General features: G+C 56.4%; 14 protein-coding genes across 14 annotated transcripts; 8 read left to right on the top strand and 6 right to left on the bottom strand.

Moving 5' to 3' along the window:
- Positions 1-440: 440 nt before the first annotated feature.
- VTJ04DRAFT_4759 (uncharacterized protein) lies at positions 441-2,874 on the top strand (the record flags this gene model as incomplete). The annotated part of the gene is made up of 5 exons (XM_069362801.1): positions 441-734; positions 790-817; positions 887-1,665; positions 1,756-2,555; positions 2,637-2,874. 5 exons carry the CDS (start codon positions 441-443, stop codon positions 2,872-2,874), a joined length of 2,139 nt encoding a protein of 712 aa, XP_069219712.1.
- A 131-nt stretch (positions 2,875-3,005) lies between these two features.
- On the top strand, positions 3,006-4,207 carry VTJ04DRAFT_4760 (uncharacterized protein; the record flags this gene model as incomplete). The annotated part of the gene is made up of 3 exons (XM_069362803.1): positions 3,006-3,196; positions 3,271-3,439; positions 3,485-4,207. 3 exons carry the CDS (start codon positions 3,006-3,008, stop codon positions 4,205-4,207), a joined length of 1,083 nt encoding a protein of 360 aa, XP_069219713.1.
- Positions 4,208-5,293: 1,086 nt separating this feature from the next.
- Positions 5,294-7,090, bottom strand: VTJ04DRAFT_4761 (uncharacterized protein; the record flags this gene model as incomplete). Its single annotated transcript, XM_069362804.1, has 2 exons — positions 5,294-6,823; positions 6,887-7,090. The coding sequence occupies 2 exons, from the start codon at positions 7,088-7,090 to the stop codon at positions 5,294-5,296; spliced, it is 1,734 nt and encodes a 577-aa protein (XP_069219714.1).
- Positions 7,091-7,725: 635 nt separating this feature from the next.
- Positions 7,726-9,100, top strand: VTJ04DRAFT_4762 (uncharacterized protein; the record flags this gene model as incomplete). The annotated part of the gene is made up of 5 exons (XM_069362805.1): positions 7,726-7,831; positions 7,890-7,973; positions 8,041-8,052; positions 8,103-8,199; positions 8,251-9,100. The coding sequence occupies 5 exons, from the start codon at positions 7,726-7,728 to the stop codon at positions 9,098-9,100; spliced, it is 1,149 nt and encodes a 382-aa protein (XP_069219715.1).
- Positions 9,101-9,241: 141 nt separating this feature from the next.
- Positions 9,242-12,275, top strand: VTJ04DRAFT_4763 (uncharacterized protein; the record flags this gene model as incomplete). The annotated part of the gene is made up of 6 exons (XM_069362806.1): positions 9,242-9,533; positions 10,016-10,132; positions 10,226-10,379; positions 10,949-11,710; positions 11,789-12,134; positions 12,204-12,275. 6 exons carry the CDS (start codon positions 9,242-9,244, stop codon positions 12,273-12,275), a joined length of 1,743 nt encoding a protein of 580 aa, XP_069219716.1.
- Positions 12,276-12,332: 57 nt separating this feature from the next.
- On the bottom strand, positions 12,333-12,563 carry VTJ04DRAFT_4764 (uncharacterized protein; the record flags this gene model as incomplete). Its single annotated transcript, XM_069362807.1, has 1 exon — positions 12,333-12,563. One exon carries the CDS (start codon positions 12,561-12,563, stop codon positions 12,333-12,335), a length of 231 nt encoding a protein of 76 aa, XP_069219717.1.
- A 529-nt stretch (positions 12,564-13,092) lies between these two features.
- VTJ04DRAFT_4765 (uncharacterized protein) lies at positions 13,093-13,870 on the top strand (the record flags this gene model as incomplete). Its single annotated transcript, XM_069362808.1, has 2 exons — positions 13,093-13,407; positions 13,529-13,870. The coding sequence occupies 2 exons, from the start codon at positions 13,093-13,095 to the stop codon at positions 13,868-13,870; spliced, it is 657 nt and encodes a 218-aa protein (XP_069219718.1).
- Positions 13,871-13,946: 76 nt separating this feature from the next.
- On the bottom strand, positions 13,947-14,168 carry VTJ04DRAFT_4766 (uncharacterized protein; the record flags this gene model as incomplete). Its single annotated transcript, XM_069362809.1, has 1 exon — positions 13,947-14,168. The coding sequence occupies one exon, from the start codon at positions 14,166-14,168 to the stop codon at positions 13,947-13,949; it is 222 nt and encodes a 73-aa protein (XP_069219719.1).
- A 719-nt stretch (positions 14,169-14,887) lies between these two features.
- Positions 14,888-16,326, top strand: VTJ04DRAFT_4767 (uncharacterized protein; the record flags this gene model as incomplete). Its single annotated transcript, XM_069362810.1, has 2 exons — positions 14,888-15,563; positions 15,641-16,326. The coding sequence occupies 2 exons, from the start codon at positions 14,888-14,890 to the stop codon at positions 16,324-16,326; spliced, it is 1,362 nt and encodes a 453-aa protein (XP_069219720.1).
- Positions 16,327-16,922: 596 nt separating this feature from the next.
- Positions 16,923-18,891, top strand: VTJ04DRAFT_4768 (uncharacterized protein; the record flags this gene model as incomplete). Its single annotated transcript, XM_069362811.1, has 2 exons — positions 16,923-17,281; positions 17,358-18,891. The coding sequence occupies 2 exons, from the start codon at positions 16,923-16,925 to the stop codon at positions 18,889-18,891; spliced, it is 1,893 nt and encodes a 630-aa protein (XP_069219721.1).
- A 25-nt stretch (positions 18,892-18,916) lies between these two features.
- Positions 18,917-19,510, bottom strand: VTJ04DRAFT_4769 (uncharacterized protein; the record flags this gene model as incomplete). The annotated part of the gene is made up of 2 exons (XM_069362812.1): positions 18,917-19,088; positions 19,278-19,510. 2 exons carry the CDS (start codon positions 19,508-19,510, stop codon positions 18,917-18,919), a joined length of 405 nt encoding a protein of 134 aa, XP_069219722.1.
- A 718-nt stretch (positions 19,511-20,228) lies between these two features.
- VTJ04DRAFT_4770 (uncharacterized protein) lies at positions 20,229-20,510 on the bottom strand (the record flags this gene model as incomplete). Its single annotated transcript, XM_069362814.1, has 1 exon — positions 20,229-20,510. The coding sequence occupies one exon, from the start codon at positions 20,508-20,510 to the stop codon at positions 20,229-20,231; it is 282 nt and encodes a 93-aa protein (XP_069219723.1).
- Positions 20,511-20,586: 76 nt separating this feature from the next.
- On the bottom strand, positions 20,587-21,765 carry VTJ04DRAFT_4771 (uncharacterized protein; the record flags this gene model as incomplete). The annotated part of the gene is made up of 2 exons (XM_069362815.1): positions 20,587-21,309; positions 21,367-21,765. 2 exons carry the CDS (start codon positions 21,763-21,765, stop codon positions 20,587-20,589), a joined length of 1,122 nt encoding a protein of 373 aa, XP_069219724.1.
- A 514-nt stretch (positions 21,766-22,279) lies between these two features.
- VTJ04DRAFT_4772 (uncharacterized protein) lies at positions 22,280-23,777 on the top strand (the record flags this gene model as incomplete). The annotated part of the gene is made up of 2 exons (XM_069362816.1): positions 22,280-22,900; positions 22,959-23,777. The coding sequence occupies 2 exons, from the start codon at positions 22,280-22,282 to the stop codon at positions 23,775-23,777; spliced, it is 1,440 nt and encodes a 479-aa protein (XP_069219725.1).
- Between the last annotated feature and the right edge of the window lie 200 nt (positions 23,778-23,977).

The raw sequence follows: 23,977 nt of genomic DNA on the forward strand, positions 1-23,977 counted from the left end.
GCTGCCCCAAACGGTATTTCATCTGAACGGTTGACACCTAGCATCGGAGCCAAGCGTTACCAGAGGGGATATATCCGTTTTTATTTTTTCTTCAGCCTTCTGGTATCTATCTTCCTCCACCATTTCTCTGCGAAGCCCTCCTTCTCTCTTCACTCAAACCAGAGAGCCGCTGGCTTCGGGAGTTCTGGGCCGAGGGGTCGCGTCTCTTCCGAGTCAGGTGCTTTCACAGTACATACGGTTCAGGCCCCGTACAGCCTGCGCTCAACTGCACAAGCGGGACATATCTGGAGCCACCCCGCGTGACAAGACATCTACACCAACAAAGCTTACGCCACTTCGGGTGCCTGCTGGTCACTCAGCCCTCGACGGCAAACGGCAGGCAATAGCTCCTGAACTCGACCGCTCTCAAGAAGAAAGCAGACCACGAAAACTCGATCAAGATGGGCGACTATTACCATCACTTCCTGACTTCCATGGCTGGGGTTGGGGGCCATCCCAGCCCTCACATGCTCGATCCCTCTGGGCAGATGGCTCAGCCGCCGCCTCTCATGCCGATGGCGCCCATACCTGGCCCGTATCAGAACTTGGGATATTTCACTGGGTTCCCGGAGCCCATCATGTTCAACGCGACGAAATCGCAAAGGAGTCGAAGGAAGTCCACACCTGGCTTGGACCACATCAAACACCGCCGGACAAGATCCGGCTGCTACACGTGCCGCAGCCGGCGAGTGAAGGTACGCTTCGCAAACTGGTGATTCTCCGCTGGCCTACGGTCTAACAAGTTGACAGTGTGATGAGACACATCCTATCTGCGAGAGTACGTTTTTCGAAAAGGAGTCCCAAGGCCAAGGGTCCGGCCACGTGAGTTACTGACAAAACATCTCAGGATGCAGGAAGGGCAAGAGAGAATGCACATATCCCGAGCCGCCAGCGTCAAAAGGGGGTTCCGGAAACAACAGCTCTAAGGAGTCATCATCAACTGGGAGAAGCCCAAGCCAACAGGCAAGCCCAACGTCGTCTCGCGGCGACGACAACGAAGACGAAGACGAACCCGAGCAGGACACCAAGCTAGAACCCATCATGGATGAGGACGAGGACGAACCCGAGAGCGCGACGTCGACGACATCAACGGCCAACTTCCCTCCACTCCGCAGGACCAGCACCACATCCTCCTTCGGCCGGCCCAGGGGCATGACAACAGATCTGCGTCAGGGTTCTGAGACGCCTTCATTTGACGGTAAAAGCTCATCACCAGGTAGCACAAGCTCTCAAACCCCCACCGGCGTGTCGTTCCCGGATCTGTCGACAGCCACAACACCAACAACGATGGGGCGCCCAGACTGGACATTCCTCCCGCATGACCTTCAATGTTATCTCAGCTACTTCTACGACAACGTCACGCACTACCACTACGGCATGGTGCACGATGTCGACGATTTCTTCCGGTCTGTCTTGATCGGGTTGGCGTTGCGCCATGAAGCGTTGCTCTACGCCATCGTGGGCTTCGCCGCCTATCATCACGCCATGAGAAATCCGAACGGGAGGATCAACGAGTTTTTGCAGTATTACAATCGCAGCGTCACGCTCCTGTTGGAATGTTTGAAGAAGAAGGAAAAGTACACACTGGGGACGCTGTTTACGATTCTGCAGCTGGCAACGATTGAGGTATGTATGGTGCCACAAGGGCCGACATGCATCAGAGAATCTGGAAACTAGATAGGGGAAGAGGATCGCTGACATGCCTGTCACCAACAGGAATTCCTCGGCGACTGGATCAACCTAATGTGCCACCAAAAGGCCGCCTTCGAAGTGCTCACAAACCTCTTCACCTCACAAACAGCCATGCAAACGCCGACCGGACGCATGGCAGCCGCCTGGTACGGCCGGTTCGATGTCTTCATCAGCCTCATGGGCACCTTCAAACCCACGCTCGTGCGAGACTGGTATTCAGCGAGGGTCGACTTCTACAGCTCCCGTGTCGCCACTGAACCACAAAACATCGGCTTGAAGATCGAGTATTCCGCCGGTAGCCTCCAGTTGATATTATACGACATGGCTCTGCTCTACGCGCGCCAGGCGGCCGGCGAGATGTCGATCGACGAGTACATGGCCGAGCATGTCAGGTTAAATGCCGTCTGGGAGCGGTGGAGGACGTCCTGGGATCCGGCACTCTCAGACCCAGCCCATCGGATTGACGAGTTCCCGGGCAATCCGACCCCGAGCCCAGAGGACATCGTCAATCCCTTCGCGCCGGGTGTGCTGTACCGTCCGCCGCTTTTCGCCATGTCGTTGCTGGTGTGCGAGCATCATTCCATCGCGCTCTTGCATGCCAGCCACCAGATCACGCCGCTCACGGACGAAGACCGCGCGAGGTTGAGAGACCACGCGTATGCTGCGTGTCAGATCAGCGAGGCGGTGGAGTTCTGGCCGCATAGTCCCCCGGGAAGCTTGGTGACGATGCAATCGTGCCTGGCGATTGCGACGTTGAGCCTGCCGAAGGATGAGAAGCACTGCATGTGGTTTAGGAGGAAATTTGCTATGCTTGAGAGCATTGGGTGAGTGTCTTCTTCTTGTCCTGCCCCCTTAGAGGACTACTGGCTAACATATTTCCTCGTTTTGTTTCTCTTCGCCATCAGGTATATCACTCCCGTAACCACACGTACTCGCATCTCCCAGCTTCTCAACGACGAGTCTCTCATGCGTTGGTGGCTGCCAAACGATGAGGGGTTCACACCCCTACTGCAGACGGTGCGCGCCATTGCGGATGAGCGCAATGCTGTCGCAGCGGCCGCCCAGCAGGAGAACATGAAACAGATTCACAGAGCGCTCTCGAGGATGAACCTCGGCCACGACAAGACTGGTGACAGGGAGTAGGCCCACGTGTTTTGCTGACTTGGGACGCGGGAGTGCGTTGTAATTGGACGGGTGACGATGATCACCGGGAATGAGACGGGACATGATGGACACGGAATAATCCGTCAGCAGAGTTAAATACTTATGTTCCTATGTTTGGAACACTGATAAGATACCGCGGTCAGGAAATTGCGAAAGAGGAACGTTCGTGGTGGACGATATCAACGGAACGGCATGGTCATGCTGACAAACAAGACGTTCGGCAATCGACCAACGAGAGGCGGCAACAAAAACAAGCTTCAATCTTCATCCCACGACTGCAGAGAGGCAGACCGAGCTGTGAGTGCGTCCACGCTTCGAAGCACCAACATCCCGTCGTCGGTCGGAAATGACAGAGTATACGGAATGAACGGACAGAAGCTGTCTCCGATATTGCGAGGACGACAGCAACCATGGCCAAGCTGCGACAGAATTGATGACGACGGGATGGCAGCACGGCACGGCATGGCACGGATTGATGGATAGTTGGAGTGATGTTGAAACAACCAATTCCCACGCCGCGCGGCTCCTCGGTTGTCATATCCGCGTCCCGTCCCCTCGGGGCATGCTTTGCCCCTGAGCAATCTCCCAGCGCGGGGGGAGTAATGTGGAAGATGGAGGGGTCAACATCCATCCGGATCCGCGTCCGGGACCCGACACGGCGGCTCTCTGCGACATTGCCTTTCCCCGATTCTTATTACCTATCTCCCTTCGGCCACCTCACCGTTTGACGCAATACCACGGGTGTGTTATTACCAAGGGGTGTGGCGGTGGCTCCGCGGCGGGACGAGCGAAACCTTGGAACGGAGCCGTCCTCCGGAGTGGCTGCAGTGCTGCTTCTGAAACGTGCTCCCCAACGGTGGAAGGCATTCATTTAATAATACTACGCCGTACAGTATGCAATACTGCGGTACATCGCTCCCGGCAGACTCATCATACACACTGCTGGCAGCACGCCAAGCGCATGTCGGTCAGTCACCATCACAGCGGTCTCACACCGTACACCCGCCCGTCCGGCCCATACCGCCGCCGATTGTCATGCTATTGCGCGGAGTACCGACCCGCTCCAGACTTGGGATGCCTGCATAATACCGGATCGATCAGCAACGATACCCTTCCACACATCAAGAGAAGGAGACGAAGAAGACCGGCAGCAGCAGCAAGCCAAGAAACAAATCAACCCATCCAACCCGCACCATCGCGGCCCGAGGTTGTCGTCCGAGATTCATCAACCCTCCCCGTCCGTCCCTCAGCACCCGCCGTCGGAGTTCCATCCGGCACACCTTTGTACATGCCGGACCGGTGCGCTAACTAACTCTCCGTCCTCATGTCAAGACATATATTTACCCCCGCCTGCCCCGTCCTGCCATATGTAACACATGCACTTATGCACCGTACACCGTCCCGTCCCGTCCCGGTCAATTTGCCGTTGGGGACTTTGGTAGTTTTACCAACACCCAGACAGACAGAAACGCTGTCTAATCTTTCTTCACGGGACTTTGTTTCTATTTCTGGTCTTGGTTTTGATTTGGGTTTAAGGATGGTTCTTAATTGTTTTATCTTCTCTCTTGTATTTTGTTGTTTTTATTTATTTTCTTATTTGTCTATTTGTTTCTTTCAACACACTTTACCTGTTAGAGGAGGGGGAACAGGATGGGCTGGCTGGTTGGTTGGCATACATAAAAAATATCACAAAAGAACTGGACTGGACTGGATGATGACAGGACAGGACTGGGCAGGATTACATTGGTAAGGATTTGTTGGGTTGGTATCTAGGAAAGAGGGTGCTGTTTTGTAGGGCAGAAGCAGAGACCGCGAGGATGAGGGCAATACGGGGATGGATGAGTAAGGTGGTTTGGGGGGTGTTGTCTTGTATGTATTCATATCAGTATTCGTTTGGTGTATTATACTATTTGTTGCCTGTAGATATTTTTGACTACTTGTTGGTTGGCGACTCTCCCCGCAAGCTGTTGCAAGACTCAATGTTTCTCTTGTTGCTTTCAGGATTTGAGATAGGTATCAGACATGTGGCCGACGGTTAGATATGTGATTCTCTGTCATGAATGGCAATATCACGTCAAATTACAGTTGTTACCAGTTTGTGGTCAAGTTCAACAACCTTCTCATGCTGAAACCGAACAAACTTTCTCATTTCGCCGACGACACACAAGGCGAAGAAAAGTTTCCTATCCACACATTATGGTCTATTAAACCCATACATAACATCAACCTTTCACCCAGGCCCTGCAGCCTTCCCTGTGAACGACAGGCTCCTACGGGGTTATTATCCATCCGGCCATCCCCTCAATCCACACCCACGCCCCAGGCCTCAACCGCTAAATCCCCTCCCACAATCAATCATAGATAAGCAGTCACCCTACGCTTGTTTACAGCTTCACCACTAGGCCTCAACCTCGGGCTTCTCCTCTTTCTCGTCTGATGCTGCCTGCTGCTGCGGCGGGGGGGCCGGGGCAGGGGAGGTGACAAACAACCCCAGTTCAGCAGCCGTCTTGTCGACGGGAGATTCGGCCTCCGGATCCGCCGCTCCGGCGGAGTTGGTAGGGTCTGGAGGGGAGAGTTTATCTGGTTTAGGCGCCACAGATGTCGACTCTTCCTTCTCATCCTTCTCCTCCTCTTTCTTTGATGATCTCGATGGCGGGGGTGGTGGCTGTTCGGTGGCGGGTTGTTTTCCTTCTTCACCTCCTGCATCTCCTTCCTCTGCGGTCGTCTCGGATTCCGTCTCCTGAGGCGGGACAGTTGCAGTGTCTGTTCGGGAGTCAGCTTCCGCCTCGGACGGTGCTGGAATTGGATCGCCCTCGGACGAGGATGGCGGGGACGTTGAGTCTGAGATGTCAGCTGGGGCGGATGGAGGGGGTGGTGAGGATTCGGATTGTTGTGTTGATTCTGCCGCCGGTTGTGTGGGTTCGGCAATTGGCGCGGTTTCAGCCGCCTTTTGCTCTGTGAAGATGAGCCGGTTTTCCGGACTTGTTCCTGCAGCAGGGGGTATCACGCTGGACGGGCGCTCAGGAGCGACAGTCGCGTTTTCCACGATCACGGGGATTGTGGACAAATCAGCGTCTTCCTGAGCCGACCGACTCGGCGAGATGCGCATCCCCTTGAGACGGTTGGACAGGTCGTTGGCGCTATCCTCCTCATCGGCCTCAGGCACGGTCGCCACGGCGCTACCCACCGAGGGGCTGCTCTTGATATGCCTCCTCGTGTTGGTCCGGTTGGCGACGGGATCAAGGTCGCGGTGGGCAGGCGGCCTGGCGATAGTGATGGGATGCGGTGGCTGCCTGCCCTCCGGAGAAGTCTTGTCGGTGGACTCAAGGGGATCGAGACCCTCGGCCTCGGGAGGGAGTTTGTAGTTCTCGGCAGGCAGGAGGTCGTACATGTCGCAGACGGTCTTGAAGAAGATGTAAAGACCGGTTTGATTCTCGAGCGACCAGAACACGCCGCGATGCTGGAACCATGCGTGGGCAAAGATGCGGTGTAAGCGGCGGAAGATGTTGACGAGGTTCTTCACGGCGGTGCTCTTGTCGTGAGAATCGACGACAAAGCGGCTGGGGAAGATCTTGGGGTTGGTGACGACGTTGGCTGCCCAGTCAAGGGTGTGGCAGCAATAGTCGATAGCGCAGCAGCTCTTGGGAGTGTCATGGACAGCGCACAAGAACTGCCACTCCCCAGCGCGCATCTCAGGGCAGGTAGCGGCGCTACAGGCGGGGCTATCGAACAGAAACCCCACGATCAAGGTGTTGCACTGGGCGATGAGGAAGCGACAGAGCTCATAAAGCCACAGGGTCTTGTCGGTCCCCTGCGGCGGAGTGGCAAGCAGCTTGGCTGTTTCGCGGCTGACGGGAGTGGTCTTGCTGTTCGTGTGGTAGTAGTGAAGGGCAGCGAGATGCTCCTGGAGCTGGAAGGGCGAGTCGAGCTGGAGACAAGAGCCAAGTCAGTTTTGGAGCTGAACAATGCAGTCTTGGGGTATGATTCAGACCTCGTGTAGGGGAACGAGCGGCGGGCCAGCGGCCATGTCACAGGATCGGGTGCCCTTGTGGATGCGGCGCTTGGAGTTGGTGTCGATGGCCGTCTGCTCGATTTGGGCGGCTTTCGGACCCATGAGAGGCGACTGGGGAGTGATTTGAATTTCGGCGGGCGGAGGAGGGCTCGGCAGCCGAGGCGAGCTCGGCGGCAAAGACATGATCGGTCGGAGGAAGGTGGGAAAGTTTCAAGGTTGTTGAGGCTGTCGCGGAACTGTCGAGACTCAGGTCTTCAGGTATCCAGGAGTCGATGTAACAGCGAGGTCCGCGACCTTTATATTTATAGCGGGACAAGGGATGTCGGCCACCAGCGAAAGTCGCAGTAAGCTCCAAAGAAAATATGTTCGATGCGTTGTTTGCGCCAGGTTGTGATTCGGAATTTGTGGTTGTTTTGTCGAAAGGAACAAGCTGAAGACACGGGAGAGAGCTGCATGTATCTGCAAGTCGGAGGTTGGGTGAAGCTCTTTCTCCTGAAGCTGGAGCTGAAAGTGACGAAACTGCAGCCCCCCAGCTCGGAGGCACAATAAGATTGTAATTTACGCCTGGCCGGTCTTGTGCTGTAACACCTATTTCACACTCACTTCAGACACCATGTCTTGGCATGCCCCTCACTTGGCATCCCCATGCATTTAACCCAGAGTTGCCCCTCCATGGATGGACCCCCTTATGTGCATGTAACAGCACTTTTCACAGAGCAGCATCAACAGCTTGGGAACTCCCCTGGATGAGTGGTCTTGTCTCCCACATTACGTGTCCAAAAACTTGTTCTTGAGAAATCCTTTCTTTCTAAGCCAGAATGGACTTCGACGACGATGCCCCGCCAGATCTTGTTGGTGCTGATGTTGAGCCGGGGGACGAGTCTGAGGAGAAGCCGGTCAAGGTGCCCATCACCATCGTCACGGGTGAGTCAGAGAGAGTGTGTATACTTGGTCGAGTGCGTGTACTAACAGACAGCCGCAGGCTATCTCGGAGCGGGCAAGACCACGTTGCTCAACTACATCCTGACGGCCGAGCACGGCAAGAAGATAGCCGTCATCATGAACGGTGAGCCAACTCTTGACTGCTGTATGCTTCTTCATGACAGGATGCTGAAAGTTTGAGACGCGGTTAGAGTTTGGTGACTGTAAGTTGTCCTCTAGCCCGCTATGTGTGCATGTTCTCACTCCTAACCAGCCATCGACATCGAAAAGTCCTTGACCATCAACAAGAACGGCGAATCTGTGGAGGAATGGCTGGAAGTAGGCAACGGATGCATCTGCTGTTCCGTGAAGTAAGCGGCGTCTCCTTATATTTCATTCCTCCCAATTAACATTGCTTTCAGAGACACGGGAGTCAACGCCATTGAGCAACTCATGGAGAAAAAGGGAAAGTTTGACTACATTCTCCTCGAGACCACCGGGCTTGCTGATCCAGGCAACATTGCCCCCATGTTCTGGATGGACGACGGGCTTGGCAGCACAATCTACCTTGACGGCATTGTTACCTTGGTGGATGCCAAAAACATCCTGCGCAGTCTCGACGACCCAGCGGGCAAAGTTCAGCCCCAGGATGGGAGCGATGGCCACGACGAGGATGGACACGGCCCGGTCATGACGACAGCTCACGTGCAGATATCCCACGCCGACGTCATCATCATCAACAAATCCGACCTGGTCAGCGAGCAGGAGCTGCAGGCCGTGAGAGAGCGCATCGAGTCCATCAATGGGCTTGCCCGAATCTTTGTGACGACCCAGAGCGCCGTGCCGCAGCTGGAGGGGTTCCTCCTGGACCTGCATGCCTACGACAGCGTCCAGGAATTGGATCGTCCCGGACTTGGACACAGTCATATCGACAAGACGATATCCACCATCTCCATCCCCATCCCGGTCGTGTCAGAACAGCAAGCGTCTGCCCTGGATGCCTGGCTGCGGTCAGTCTTGTGGGACAATGTGCTCCCCGGTCACACGCCGACCGAAGGGCCTGCATATGAAGTCCACCGACTCAAGGGGCGCTTCTTTACCGAAGACGGACAGGAGAAGTTGATTCAAGGAGTCAGGGAGATTTTTGACATCTTCGACAGCCCCAGCGGCAGACAAGGAACCGAGGCGACCACGGGCAAGATGGTTCTCATTGGGCGACATCTGGACGATGAGGGGTTCAGGACGAGTCTGGAGAAGGCATTAGGGCAATAGCGTCATTAAGTAATAGGACAACTATCATAAATAGGGCAACACAGGCAAAGTCCAAGTCCGCACGAGGTGCCGTGTATCGTAACGCTTGGTTGTATCGTAACGTATCAGAGTGCCAAGCCAGCCGCGCTCGTGCACGGACCAATGCCAAGCCCTTCCATCTTCTGTGTGGGGAACCTCACGCTAGCGGCGAGTTCCAACCGTATCGGCCAATGGCTTTGGCAACGAACAACGACATCCAAGGAAGTCAATCCATCCCAGCAACACACCAACACAGTCCCCAACCCTTCGAGGGCGTTTCCAAACAACACTTCCCAGCCAGAGCATACGACCTCAAATTGGACCCTCGAAACCGCATTGCTCGAACCGTTTCCCCTCGATACCAACGACCACAAATCCTCCCGAAAGAACCCCGCCGCCATGATGAACCGACCAGGTATGGGGTCACCCTTCCGACGCTCCCTCCTCTCCCGTCGTGCATAGAGAGAGTCTTATCGTTCCGCTCCCCAACTTCGCCCATCACCCCTTGTCCAAGGCCGTGGCGCTGCCTGTTGAATCCGTCGCCGCTCTGCGTGTTCCTCCCTGCGCAGACTTTTGCTTTGGGAATCAATCGGCCGGCCAAGCTAGCATGACGCAACAACACCTGGTCGGGTCGAGCTTGGGTACTGCAGGATAGGTGGACTTTGGTCATGCCAAAGGGACAACGGATAACCTCGGGACGGACCTCGCTCGGGCCGTCACCTCAACCGCCTGCCGCTGTCCTTGCTGTGACTCTGTGTCGCAGGACTGTTGGAAGACGGCAGCGTCATGGCCCTCGAGAAAAACACACGGGAATGGGGTGGATTTCCTATGTCGACATTATTTATCGTCGCTCGTCAATCCATGGACAACGGTGCTGACATGTGAACCAATATTCAGGGGCCGTACCACAAGCCCTCCGAGGCATGCCCGGTGGCTTTGGAGTCCAACAGCAACAGCAACAACAACAACAAGCTGGCCGCGCCGTGTCCAATAGGTTACCGAACGGGAAAATAGGTGAGAGGAGAGAGAGACGGGAGATCGGGCAAACCCGGCTTTCAGTAAAGGGGGCGTTGACGTGCTAATGGCTTTGGCTTGTCGCCGAAACAGGACCAGGCGGCAATGCGGCAGGATGGGCATTTGGCGGGATGCCCATGGGCGGGAGCGCAAACGTGCCGCCGGCGGCCGCGAGGCAAATAGGAGGAGGTGTCAGCTTTGCGCAGACCTTGACAGGGTCACAGCCCCAGACTCCGCTCGACTTGTCGTAAGTGCCACAGCTTCATTGTTTCTTCGTGAGGGGTGCGATGTGGCATGTTCAGAGAGTGCCTTATAATGGAGGCTGCTCTATCCATTGTGCTATTCAGACACCCAACACCATTCACATCTATGTCGCGGACATGTCCCTCACTCAATAAGAACAAACAAACCCTCCTTTTTCCCTTCGTTGTCTCCGCCGACCTTGGAAGAAGTCTTCCTCGAGCGGTCTTCCTCGAGCGACCTTCCTCGAGCGATCTTCCACAACCACCACATATTTTCTCAGCATTCTTTCCTCCCCAAAGTCCATTTGCGAGTTCTCTATTATTTTTTCGTCACCGTTGCCGGTTACACAGCATCATGCCGAGGAAGAAGACACTGGCCATCAAGACCAGGTCTTCGTCTCGTGACGCCGCCAAGGCGACGTCAAGTATGGCTGATGGTCGTCCCTACGCAGCGATCCTGAGAGGGTATTATCTAGCAGCCACTTCGGAAGATTTGAGTCTCCGCGTTGGAAATTCTCTTGTTTGCGATTCGTCGGTCGGCCTCGCCATGGGATGCTAACTAAAATCGGTCCAGAGAATTCCCGTCACTCTCCAACACCTCTCAACTGAATGCTGCAAATGCATCAACCATGTGGTCAGGACAAGCGGCGCGTAACTTGGGCGGCGCGGCGCATAGGGGCACCGGGACACCGATCGCGCAACAAACCCAACAAGACGACATGTATGCCTCGCGCTTGGCCTCAGCCCAAGGCTCATTCCGGTTCGGCAACCAAGGCGCAGCAGCCCAAGCGCAAGGACAGGCGGGGGTCGCTGATGACTTCCCGCCGCTGAATCGGGCAGGCAATGGCGATATTGGCGCCCAGGACCGGAGGGGGAGCGTCATGACAGGCGGCATGGGGTTCGGAGCGCAGGGTTCTGCTGCATCAAGCGCCGCCGCGATGCATGCGAACCGTGCAGGTAACGGACTTCTGAACGCCCTCTCCGGAGCGAACACTCGGGCCGCCGACGTTCGTACGCCGACGGCGATTGGCCGGCCGCAGGATACGCGGAGCCCGACTGGTGGAGAGGACCAGGCTCACTATCGCGAAGACGGACCTGACGGTACTGGCTCGAGGAATCCGCATGGCGCTATCGGCAACAATCCGCCGTCTGCTAAGGGCAAAGAGGAGGACAAAGCAGCAACAAACCAAGTGCAAGATCCGTTAGAGGGAATGGCACCCATTGACAAGTGGGGTCTCAAGGGCCTCCGGACCCTCATGAACAACTTTCCGGATTACAACGCCTTGACGTGCGGCCTTGACCCGACCACGCTGGGTATCGATATGCGGTCGCAAGAGTAAGTGTTGCCATGGCAGGAATTGGTTCGTTTCTCCCAATCATGTTTGCTGACTATTTTTTGCCCCTCTCACAACAGCCTAATTTCGACCAAGGTCTACTCGCTGTTCGACGACGTGCCGCCGCGGTCGCCGGTCCCCAAGTTCCAGCTGCCGGAATGCTACAGCGTTCAGAACGTGCAGCCGATCGAGGCCAAGATCTCGAGCTTCAACGAGGAGACGCTCATGTGGATCTTCTACAGCTGTCCGCGCGACATCAAGCAGCAGATGGCAGCAATTGAGCTCAACAACCGCAACTGGCGGTGGCACAAGAAGATGCAAATCTGGCTCACCAAGGACGACGTCATGGTACCCCAGTCGCTCGGACCGACCCACGAGCGCGGGTATTACATTGTGTGGGATACCGTCAATTGGCGCAAGGAGAGGGTAAGCTTTTTTTTGCCCCGATGGAGCCGCTTGATATCAAAGGTTAGGCTGACATGTCACCTTCCACAGCGTGAGCTTGTGCTGCACTATGCGGATCTCGATACTTCGACTACGGCGGGGCTCCAGGGTCTAGGGGCTTAGGTCTCTCGGTAGTCATGAGAATTGGTAGAAGACAGGTATAGCTAGGAGGGAGAGGCGTCAGAGCAGGATAGCGGCAAGGGAATGACATGGCCTGACCGCTTTGCTACGTCGACGACAAAGCTGGAAGTGATGGGTTGCGGAGAGGGTACATAAAGTATGCCTGAGCTTGGGCAGAGCTTTGGTGTGAGATATCAGCGGAGTGAAAGTTGATAGCCGGATGAACATGGCAATCTGGGATCCGGAGCGAAGCAAAGGTCGGTGCTTTGGGTGAGGGTTCTTCTCTTTCATTTCATGTGATGCCTTTCATGAAACTTGAGGGGGTTGAGTTGAGCCGCTACAGGTAGCCCCACTCAGCCTGCCAAGCAGACGAGAGTCTTGGCAAACCTGCGGCTGTGGATGCATGCCACCCAGGGACCTGGAACTTGCCATCTGCCAACATCCAGTTGACCACCAGCGTCATCTCCATCCCAGCGACTTCGTGTCATCTTCCTCCAAGCGGCGCATCCCACATCTACGCAAATACGCCGGCATAATTTCAGACGAAGCCTCGTGTGTCGTGCTGTTTTACATTGGGGTGTTCGGGCTCTCTACTCTCGGGCCTTCTTCCACGTTCCTGTCGACCCTATTCCCATTCTCCTGGCTAGTTTGAGGGCCAAGGGACGAGGTACATACGAGCGAAAGGCGACTGCATCTCAACACCGCCATCGACGGGTTTGACTTCACTCCATCGACACACTTTCCTAGATACCCCCTCGTTGTTACGCATCGAAAAACACACAAAGAGCCTCGACACCACCGACGCCCCGCAACCACAGCCATGGCCGACACAGGCGACGTCGCCTCCGTTAACTTCGGCTCACTCTTTCTGATCCTGGTCATCTCCGGCCTGGTTATACGATACTTATTCTTCTCTCCGTCACAATCATCACAAACAGCGGGGTCGTCGGCAGCAGGTGGTTCGAGGTCTGCTGCCCGAGCGGCCGAGGCGGCGCGCCAGCGCGAGGCCGCCGCCGAGAGGATACAACAGATGTTCCCGCAGATCGACCGGCGCACTGCGCTGTGGGATCTGCAGCGGACGGGAGGGAATGTGGCGCTGACGGCCGAGAGGATTTTGGCGGGGAGGATTGAGACGGTGAGTTCTTTCTTTTGAGTTGCCTTTATCCCCGTTTCCCGGCATCGAAGTGTAGACGGATGGATGGCAGCAAACAACAAAAAGCCAGATAGTTAGCTAACATCGCCTTTTTTACATCCAGCCCCCAGTAACCTTCCAACCCCCTCCTCCCCCGGGCAGCACCAACACCCCGCCGGTCACGACGCCGCAATCCAAGCCCGCCGCCCCGACGCCGCAGTTCCCGGACCTGATCACGAGGTACAACCTGCACGAGAAGCTGAAGCAGGCGGCCGAAGAGGACGCTGCCAACAGCTCCGGATCCGACGCGGCCAAGGCCAAGGCGGCGTGGAGCCAGAGCCGCGAGGAGAGGCAGTCGTTGCTGCAGCGCAGACGCGACCAAATGATCCTGGAGGCGAGGAGGAAGATGGAAGCCAAAATTGCCGCGGAGAAGGCGGCTGCTGAGAAAGCGGCACAGTCGGGGTAAAGTGGGGGTGGGTGCCGTTTGGCCATTGGATTGACGTGGCTGGATGGGGTGTCTGTATGTGAGTGTACATAAGGATTTAGGGAGGCTGGCTCGGTGAGAGGGGATTGCATATTCTTTTCTTTACGAGTAGGACTACTGGGTCTGTTTTCCTTCGAGAGAGTAATTTTGGTGCATAAGGGTCCATAGGAGCTTTGACAGCGCTTGTTTGGAGGGTAGTAGACGGAGATGGTTCGGGAAGATACAAGGGTTTTCGGGAGACAAATGGTTGCATCATTGGACATACTGCTAGGCTTTCCATCCCAAAGGAATCAAGGAATGTCCAGCGTCTTGCCTCAGTATCTGGCGCACCTATGCATGTTCAACATCATGATGACAGTCCTACTTTATGGTACGCTAGGTAAGGTACCGACCTAGGAGTACCTGATGTCTGGGCTCGGCAAACAACGGGTTCCGGGACGGGAGCTCCGAGACACAAAGAGATCCACAAGCCCCACCACATCCAGACTTTCACATGCTCTTGCAGAGGAATGTTTCGAGGCGCCCTTTCTGCGCGATCCCAAGAAACGAAGGCCCTGTTTGACCCACTGCGTCTTCTGCACCAGAATCCAGCATGTGCAACCAAGGATTCCCGCCATTGGCCTTGAAATCGTTTATCAGCCGACGGACCACGACGATGGATCCCGAACCCGACCGTTGACGGCGGTAAGACTATCATAAGGTGATGGTTGCGTCACCGCCACCCCGCCGCCTCCTCTCCATAGATACTATATAGATATTTTTGTTGGTCTGTTCCATCTCTTCCCGGCAGTACTAGTACCTGTCGGTATCATCCTTGCGTCGACCAGTCATTGTTGACCTCCACAACCCCTTTCCCTGCGTCCGTTTCCCCGAAACGCCTGCGCCCCTGGGGCCTGGCTCTGGCTCCATAGCGAACTTTCAGCGAAGTCCGCCACAGCATGAGTACTCGTACCTAAGCCCGAAAGCCCACATCACTTGCATTAGGGAATTTTGGACGAGATGGAGCGGCGGGTACAGAGAACTTCTTCGTCGTCCTCTTCTTCCTCTTCCTCTTCCCTCTCCCATCCTCATTATCCTCGCGCCTCCCTCTCCTCCCAGGGGCTACAACATCCTCCCCGCCCTCCACTTCAGCATCACCAATTCGAGTATCGACAGTTCGAGTACAGAGAGCGGTCGGCAGCCGACGACGACTCCACCGCTACGCCGTCGTCCCGCACCAGGCTGGAGATCCTCAACGGCACCTCCACCTTCTCATCCCCGTCTTCAAATACAGCGACCACCGCACAGTGGAGCATGTTCAATCTGCTGGTTGATAACCTCCTCCCCGCTCCTGTTCGAGGCGGGCTCCGCTGGATGGCTGCTGGCCCGAGACAGGCGTTGATCAGCACTCTGGAGGATATGGGGAGAGATACTACACAGACGACAACGACGGCGTTGGAGACGCCACCGTTACCCAGGAGGAGGAATCATCACGTGGACGATGCAATCCCAGCGGTGTCAGAAGTGATTGAAATGGAAGAAGTTGAGGATGATGGTGATGTTACGCCCAGAACAGCCGACCCGGCCACGCCCAACCGCGGACTTATTATGGGTGTCGTATCGAGGGTCTCTTCTGTTGCCAACACAGTTAGGTCGGTTGCGGGTGGAAGCGTGTATCTGGACGATTGCCGTCAAGGTGGGTACTTTTTGTCTGGGCTCTCACGGGCCGAGTTACAAAAGCAGGGACAATGAAGCTGACTTGTCTTCACAAAGCTAAGGGAAATACCACACGGTTCGATGACAGACCGTATCAGCAGCAACGGCCGAACCCCCGGGGTCTCACCCAGGCCGATGGCGGCCGCACCACCCAAGACGACTCGGAGCGGCTCATGTACATCAACGGCGCACTGCACATCCTCCGCGGCCTCCCTCAAGACCTTTCACCAAGCGAGGTCGCCATGCTGCAGCGCGCCATGCCGCCCGCCCTCGTGATGAGCAGCAGCCACCAGATCCCATACCACGGGCCACCCGGCGCCGCAACAGCTTCCCCGTCACAACCGGGCTTCGAGCAACACCAACAAGATCAGCAACAACAACAACAGCCCCGCAAAAACCTTGTCCAAATCCTCGTCTTCGCCCTCCTCTGTTGGCTCTGGTCCATCGCGGAGCGCATCATCCCCTGGGCAACCGCCGCCGGGCGGCGCGCGGCCCAGGCCGAGCACCAACATGGCTACATCCCGCGGCTGGTGGAGGCGTTGTCGATGCTGCTGCTCGCGCTGGTGGAGGTTTCAAGGCGGGTGTGCGAGTGCCGGTTGTTCGAGGGGGTGGTGGCCGCGGCAACGTACGCGGCGAGGGGCACGACGGCGGCGGTGGTGGAGTTTGCGGAGGGTAAGGCCCGTCAGGGGGCGGTGGCCGGGGGGTTGAGGGAGGTGGTGGAGAGGTATGGGTATGGTGGGTGAAGGCGGGGTGTACCTGCTTCTACCTAGGTCCCTATCTGATCTACGAAACTCATGAGGTTACGTGGCATGGACTGTTGGAGATGCTGAAGGAGTGGCTGGTTGGAAATGGGAATGAATGAATGAATGATGTACAGCACAGTTTTGGGAATAGGTCTAGGGATACAGGCACTGAGAGAGGATTGGATAGACGCCGTACAGAAGCTATATAGAGGTTTACATCTGGATAGTACAGGTCAGCGATGCCATGATGAGCAGCGCAGCAGACAAACCTAGAGCAAAATCAAAGGCGTTTGAATGTTACGATGCAAATGAAATGCCATGTAATGCTACAATTCAACCCCCACCCACCGTTGAGTCTGGAAGGCGGGGTGGTCCAGTTCGGCAGTCGCGTGTTTGGCGATAAGATAAGCTCAGCGCGAATCAGTCCCTCCATTTGGAAATTTTCTGCTGAAACCCTCCTCTGCTCCCGGCAGCATCCGACAAGACACCACTGTTCCCAACCTTCTTTCCTCCCCGCGACACTTTTCTGTCGCATCTTTCCCTCCCCAGAACTTCTCGCCGGCCATTGGTACGACGGGGTCTACAATTGAGCAGCCATGATGAAAACTGGTCTCTTGCGGCACGCCGCCGCCGCCCGCCTTGCTGCGGCTGCTGTGCGTCCCGCTCACCTCTCCTCCCTCCGGGCTTCGTCGGCAGCTCTCTCGCTCGCCCGGGCTGCTGTTCCTGCTACCTGCCGTCCCCTTCCCGCCATTGTTCGGTTCTACTCGGCCGAGTCAGCCGCCCATGCCTCGCCCTCAACAGACGGCCATTCCGGGACCGTCACTCGCTTCGACGAGCTCACCCAGCTCGGAATCAGCACGAACTTGGTCAACTCCATCACCAAAGGCATGGGCTACTCGGAGATGACCCCCATCCAGTCGTTGACCATTCGGGCCGCCCTTGCTGGAAAGGACGTGTACGTTAAGACAACCCTTTCCGCTCCCTGTGCTGTCCCAGACGGCCGCTGACATGTCTTGCTTTTGTTCCTCCAGCGTGGCCCAGGCAAAAACGGGCACTGGCAAGACGCTTGCTTTCCTCACCCCCGTGGTGCAGAGGATTATCAACCAGCTTTCCAGCGAGAATGATACGTGGGCCCACAGGAGAGCTCGCTCTGACGACATCCGCGCTATCGTCATCTCGCCGACCCGCGAGCTTGCTGAGCAAATTGCCGCTGAGGCCAGGAGGCTCTGCTATGGAACCGGAATCAAGGTCCAGGTTGCTGTCGGCGGCACTCAGAAAAGGGAGATGTTGAGGAGGACCCGCCAGGAGGGCTGCCACCTTCTGGTCGCCACCCCGGGCCGCCTGGCGGATCTCCTTTCCGACCCCGAGAGCCGCATTGCCGCGCCCAGGCTCGGCGCCCTCGTGCTGGACGAGGCTGATCGCATGCTCGAGGTTGGCTTCAAGGCCGAGCTGGAGCAGATCACCGACCTCCTGCCCGACCGCCGCGAGGTGCCCCGCCAGACCCTGCTGTACTCGGCCACGATCCCCAAGAACGTCGTCAGCATTGCCCGCCAGTACATTGACCCGCACAACTTCGAGTTCGTCCAGACCGTGAGCGCCGACGAGGTGCCGACCCATGAAAAGGTCCCTCAGTACATCGTGCCTTGCCGCGGTTTCGAGAATCTGCTCCCCTCACTGCTCGACCTGATTCGCGGCGCCCTGGAAAAGCAGGATAAAGAGCACCCCTTCAAGGCCATCGTCTTCCTGCCAACCACCGCCAACGTTCAGCTCTACAACTTCCTCTTCCAGCGCCTCCGGTATCACGATCGCAAGATCCCCCGGGTTTACGACATGCATTCCAGGCTCACCCAAGCCATGCGGACCAAGAACTCGGATGCGTTCCGGGAAGCAAAATCCGCCATCCTCTTCGCATCTGACGTGGCTGCTCGCGGCATGGACTTCCCCAACGTTACCCATGTCTTCCAGGTCCATCTTCCAACCCAGCGCGAGACTTATATCCACCGTATCGGCCGTACTGGTCGCGCCGGCAAGGAGGGCGAGGCCTACCTGCTCGTCTCCAACGCGGAGATCAACGCTGCCAGGAAGCGCCTCCCTGGCCTGCCTATCAAGCGGTTTGACGAGGTCGAAAGTGCCAAGATCGACTTGACAACGGCCGACGAGAGCTCGGTGACTCAGTCCATCGCCGACATTCGCTCGGCCTGCAAGATGGTTCCCTATGAGCTCTACAAGGACACGTATCAATCCATGTTTGGCGCAAGCTTCGGTGACGTCAACACTCAGGATGTTATCGACGCCACCAACGACTTGACCAAGTACCTCTGGGGCATGGACCAGCCGCCCGCTGTATCGTCCAAGTTGCTCAGGAATCTGCCCAGGGGCATCAGAGGCTTGAGGGTCCTCGACCAGGCTCCTAGCCGCGCCGGGTTCGACCGCCACGGCGGCAGCAGCTTTGGTGGTCGTGGACAACGCGAGCCAAAGTTCCGCGATGAGTTTGAGAAGATTGAGTACCTTGCTGGAAAGCAGGGCGGCGAGGTCAAGAAACGGAGGGTGGAGGCCACTTTCTAAGCTTGATTCTCTTTGTCTTTCTCTCTCACTCTGTCGCTGTTTCATGAACATGGCAGTGGAGGTGGTGATGGGAGGGGTTGAGGTCGAGAAAAGAGTATGGCACCAGTGTGGCAAGGATGTGTGTATGTCTAAGCTGGGCTGAGCAAGGTTGTAACTGTATATCATGGACATCAGGCGTTGGCCGGGTTTCGGGATATCTGATAGATTTTCTTTTCGGGAAGGGGAAGGGGAACAAAAGTTATCCATGGGAGGAGATTTTTGTTAAGGGGAAGGGAGGGGAAAGGGGAAAAAACGCATTTCGCGCAATCATGATGACTGATTCTTGTCATGTATTTTTGGTTGGGTTTGGTTGGTTGGTTGGTTGGGTGTTCTATTTTGTTTTTCACGAGGTGTACACAACTACAAGGCTCTTCTCTCTTCTCCTCTCTCTCTTCTTTTTTCGTCTTCCTTTTATCCCCATTTTCCTCCTCCTGCGGTTAGTGCATGGGTTGCTTTCCTTTCTAATTGTTGTATTATCTTTGTCATGATATGGGCAATGGCATGAGGAGAAGAACCGGGGGGTCGGGGGTAAATTGAACATGAGTGATGAAGCGGAAATGGTTCGAAGGCAAATTGACATTGGTTTGGTACCTATGTTGGAAAGGGGTGTAGATGCCGAGTACCTAGTGTTGTCAGGACTTGGAAGTCTGGTCGGAGAGTAATGATGGTTGACATTGGAAGCATTGTAGCAGTACCGGTGTGTCTCAGGGAAGGGCGAACTGCAGAGGTAGTTAGGGGATTGTATTATTGAACTCTCCCATCTCTCTTGCTTCAACTCTCTCGTGCCTGATGACTTTGGAGAGCGGCGTTTTGAGATTGGCTTGATAGAATCAGTGTTCCATTGAAACGTGCATCCAGAAAAGCTTAATGCCTGGCTTAGTAGTAGTAGTAGCAGTAGCAGTAGTAGTAGTAGTAGTAGTAGTCCAAGATGATACTCGAAGAAACTAGCACCTAGGTACAGCCGTACAAACCATCCCATCCTCTCGGTCAAACGGTTATCTAACTTAAATCTATAATTGCCCTATGCACCCTTCCCAATTGTTAAGTAGTCCAAAAAAAGAATCTAACGCACTACTGAACGAACCCCTTGAAATGCGTGTATGTATGTTCCGTCCAACCTGTCCGGTCCCATTTGGGTGTACGGCCGGAAGAGCAGGAGATACACGGCACACCGTTCACTCAGAGGGTGTCGCGGTTTAAAAACAGATAGATATAATATACAGTCCCTCAACCCGTATCCAAAGAAAGGTCTTTTCATCTTCGCTCCTCCTCCGTGTCTCCCTGTCCTATCATATTTGCTAGGGTATCATCCATCCCTTTGTATCCTGACTGTTCCCTTCTCGCGACACGAGCGTGGGGGGATGTGGCGAAATAGTGTGATATGGCTCTCTGGTCTGGTGTTCTGCATTTTTTTCCACCCTGGGGGAAGCTAAGTTATGCTTTCTGTGGCCAAAAACAGCAAGGGAGTTTCGGTTTGTGGAAAGTTGATTCATGGTTGCTGAGGGGGTTTGGCACTCCTCTTTCTTTTGGCGCAGGGGGTCTTCCGGCCAGAGATTGAGAGCTTTGCCGGTCGAGGTCATGTCCCCGAGGCTGCGAGGTTGTTTGAAGGTTCAGTTGTATCCAAAAAAGCACACACGCAACAAAAGACGGCATCGCTCATCCCCTCAAGAGGGTATGCGCATCCCAAACCAGCACTCTCTGATCCCACCCGGCCGAAGCCAACCAACCGCCCGTACCGAACAAGCACCAATCTACGCCCGTCGCAAACTCGGCATGGCGATTCATCACGCCAAGCTGCGTCCCGACGGGGATGATCTGCGGCGCATCCGGCTGCGGCGGCGGCTGGGGGATCAGCGACCCGTCCGACCAGACGCGCACCGTCATGTCGTAGCTCGCGCTCGCCAACACGTCGCTGGCGTGCGGGCTCCAGGCGAGGCGGCGCACGGCGTACTCGTGGCCGGGAAGCACGGCGATGGGCCCGCCGGCGGGGTTGCGCACGTCGAAGCAGCGGATTAGGCGGTCAACGCCGGCGGCGGCGAGGACGGTCTCGCGGTACTTGTTCCAGTCGTGCGTCAGCAGCTCGGTGGGCACGGCGCCGGCGTAGGTCTCGCCGGTGGAGAGGCGCGGGGGAGGAGGCATGACGGGGAGCTGGCCCTGCTGGGTTGGCGGGAGCGGGGGCGGCTGCGGCGGGGCGTGCGCGGCGATGACGGTCGTGAGGTGGTACTTGGCGGAAACGGGCGTGCGCAGGTCGAAGATGCGGATGTGCGAGTCGGAGGAGACGGCGGAGACGATGGCCGGGTTGGAGGGGGAAAAGGCGGCCGAGTAGACGCAGTTGCCGACGGGGAGGGTGCGGAGGGCGGTTGGTCGTGCCGGAGACCACTGGGGAGAGGGGGAGTTAGGTCAATTGGCTTGTATTTGAGACAGAGAGGTGCGTACAATCTTGACCGTGCCATCCCACGAGCTTGACAAGAAGCTATCCTTTGCCACGGGGTTCCAGCAGACAGAAAAGGCCTCGCGCTTGTGCTCGGCAAAGTTCATGACGGGGAACTCGCCGGCGGTAATGTCGAACAGCTTAAGAGAGCCATCACCGGTGGCGACGACGACCTGGTTTTCGTTGATCTCGGACCAGGCCAGGTCGTAGAGGGCGTCATTGGTGTCGAAGGTCCTTTCTATTTGGATGCCGGCAGGACCGAGGCCGAGGACGAAGAGGCGACCATTGCCGACGATGCCATAGTTTGCGGCGGCAGCAACAGCAAGGCGCGAGTCGTAGTAGGGCGAGTATTTGACGGCGTATGGGTTGAACCCGGGGGTGCGCAACTCGAGCATGGACGCCATGGTGGCTGTTGTGTTTGCGGTGAGGTTATGTTCTTTTTTGGAGGTGTGGTTCGGTTCGGGGAGTTCAGGTTAATTACAAGTCTGGCCCTCTCGGGACCTGAAACTGGGAATTGAGGACTGGGAACTGGGCCTGTGATGGCGATGGCGGGCCGAAGTGGAAGCTTCCTACGATCCGTAGTGGGGTCGGGCCTCGGCTGTTCTTCTGGCAGAAGCGCCAAAAGAGGCAGGTCGCGCTAACCGTCTACGGATTAGTGCCATACCGGAACCCCGGATCTCCATCACGTGCTCACGCTCCATCTCCGCGGTTTGGCTGCCCCGCCATTCACGTGGAACTTTGACTTTTCCGCGACTTCTTTCACGTCCACATTCCTCCATCTCAACCATCATCAGACACGGCCCCATGCCACGCGCAACCCGCGGTTTCGGGACAGACAATGCATATGCGTATGCCACTTACTAGACTATATGAGGCCAGATGTAAACGGCCCAGGTTGGAACAGGAAGACGCGACATGATGGATGCATTTGTCACCCGGACGAAACGGAAGTTGGACACAGATAATACGAAGAACGACTCCAAGGATAACTCTACAGACCAAACCATTGACAATGAAGAGTCGACTGATGTCAAGCTCGCCATCCTGGCATCTCTGCACCCCACCATCTACCACGAGGATCTTCTCGATATCCTGATTGCCCATGACGGCGACGTCAAGGCGACATCTCAGGCCCTCAACGCCAGGCTGCTCAAGAAGCCAAGTGTCGGCGGCACTCCGGCTACCCAGTTGTCATTGCGATCCTTTGCTGTAGCTCCTACGCAGTCTGGCTCTGACTCACCTCCACCCGTCAAGCGCCCAAGGCTGCTATCCCGTAAAGGGGCCACTCTGCACCTGTACGACCCCGTGGATGTCAGCGAACACACCCCCTGCACCCTCATCCACAACTTTCTGCCGCCGGACGAGGCCGATGCGTTGCTGCGTGAGTTGCTGGACGAGTCCAAGACGTTTGAGAAGCCGACCTTCAAGCTCTTTGACAACGTCGTCTCGAGTCCCCATACCTCCCGCCTCTATGTCGGTACCCAAGCCGAACTGCAGGAGCACAAGAACGAATACTTCTACAACGGAGCCAGGATGACAGTTCGTTCTCCCTCTTCCCTTCCCACCCCCCTTTCCAGTCATTAACCAACCCCCTAAGAATGTCGGAACCTTGACTCCCCACCTCGAGCGCGTCAAACAGCGCGTCCAAGATGCCGTCAACCGCGAGATCCAGCAACGCATCCGCACCCACTACGGCGGTAAGAAGCTCAAGTATCAGGACCCGGGCCAATGGACCCCCAACGCCGCCTTCGTCAACTGCTACGACGGCCCTCAAGAAAGCGTCGGCTGGCACAGCGACCAGCTCACCTACCTCGGCCCCCGGCCTGTGATCGGCTCCCTCTCGCTAGGCGTGACGCGCGAGTTCCGCGTGAGGCGCATCGTCCCCATCCAAGATGACGATGACCGAGATGACGACGACAACAACAACACCAACGACGACGACCAAGTCAACCCGACCGAAGACCTTCCCGCCCGCGGCGACCTCGCCGGCCAAATCGCCATCCACCTCCCGCACAACTCCCTGCTCGTCATGCACGCAGACATGCAAGAGGAGTGGAAGCACAGCGTCGCCCCGGCCCGCGCCGTGGACCCGCACCCCGTCGCCGGCAACAGGCGCATCAACATCACCTACCGCTACTACCGCCCCGCCTTCCACCCGCGTACCACCCCGCGCTGTCCCTGCGGCGTTCCGGCCGTGCTGCGCGTCGCCAACAGGAAGAAGAGGAGGAGGGTGAGGAAGGAAAACGGGGCTGAGGAGACGTGGTGGAGGTATTTTTGGATGTGTCATGCGGAAAACGTGCCAGGGAAGGAAACGTGCAAGTTTTTCCGCTGGGCCGAGTTTGATGAGGATGGGAATCCATTGGATCATAAGGTGAAAGACGAGAGTTGGAAAGCGGGGGGTGGAGGGAAAAGATGAGGGCGCCCGTTGTTGTTGAACCGAAACTCTACCAGCTGTGCAATTGCAAAGTCACTGTCACGCTTGGCAGGAAACTAAACATCAGGTCCTGGTCCAAGGAACAATCACATCATAGTATCTTGAAAAGGATGCATCCCGGATCAGATCTTGGGGTTTCTTTGGGGAATACCTGTGTCGAGACGCGTTCAAAACAGACTTGA

Source organism: Mycothermus thermophilus (genome assembly GCF_041956435.1).
Source record: "Mycothermus thermophilus strain CBS 625.91 unplaced genomic scaffold VTJ04scaffold_3, whole genome shotgun sequence".
In the NCBI taxonomy this organism is placed as follows: Eukaryota; Fungi; Ascomycota; class Sordariomycetes; order Sordariales; family Chaetomiaceae; genus Mycothermus; species Mycothermus thermophilus.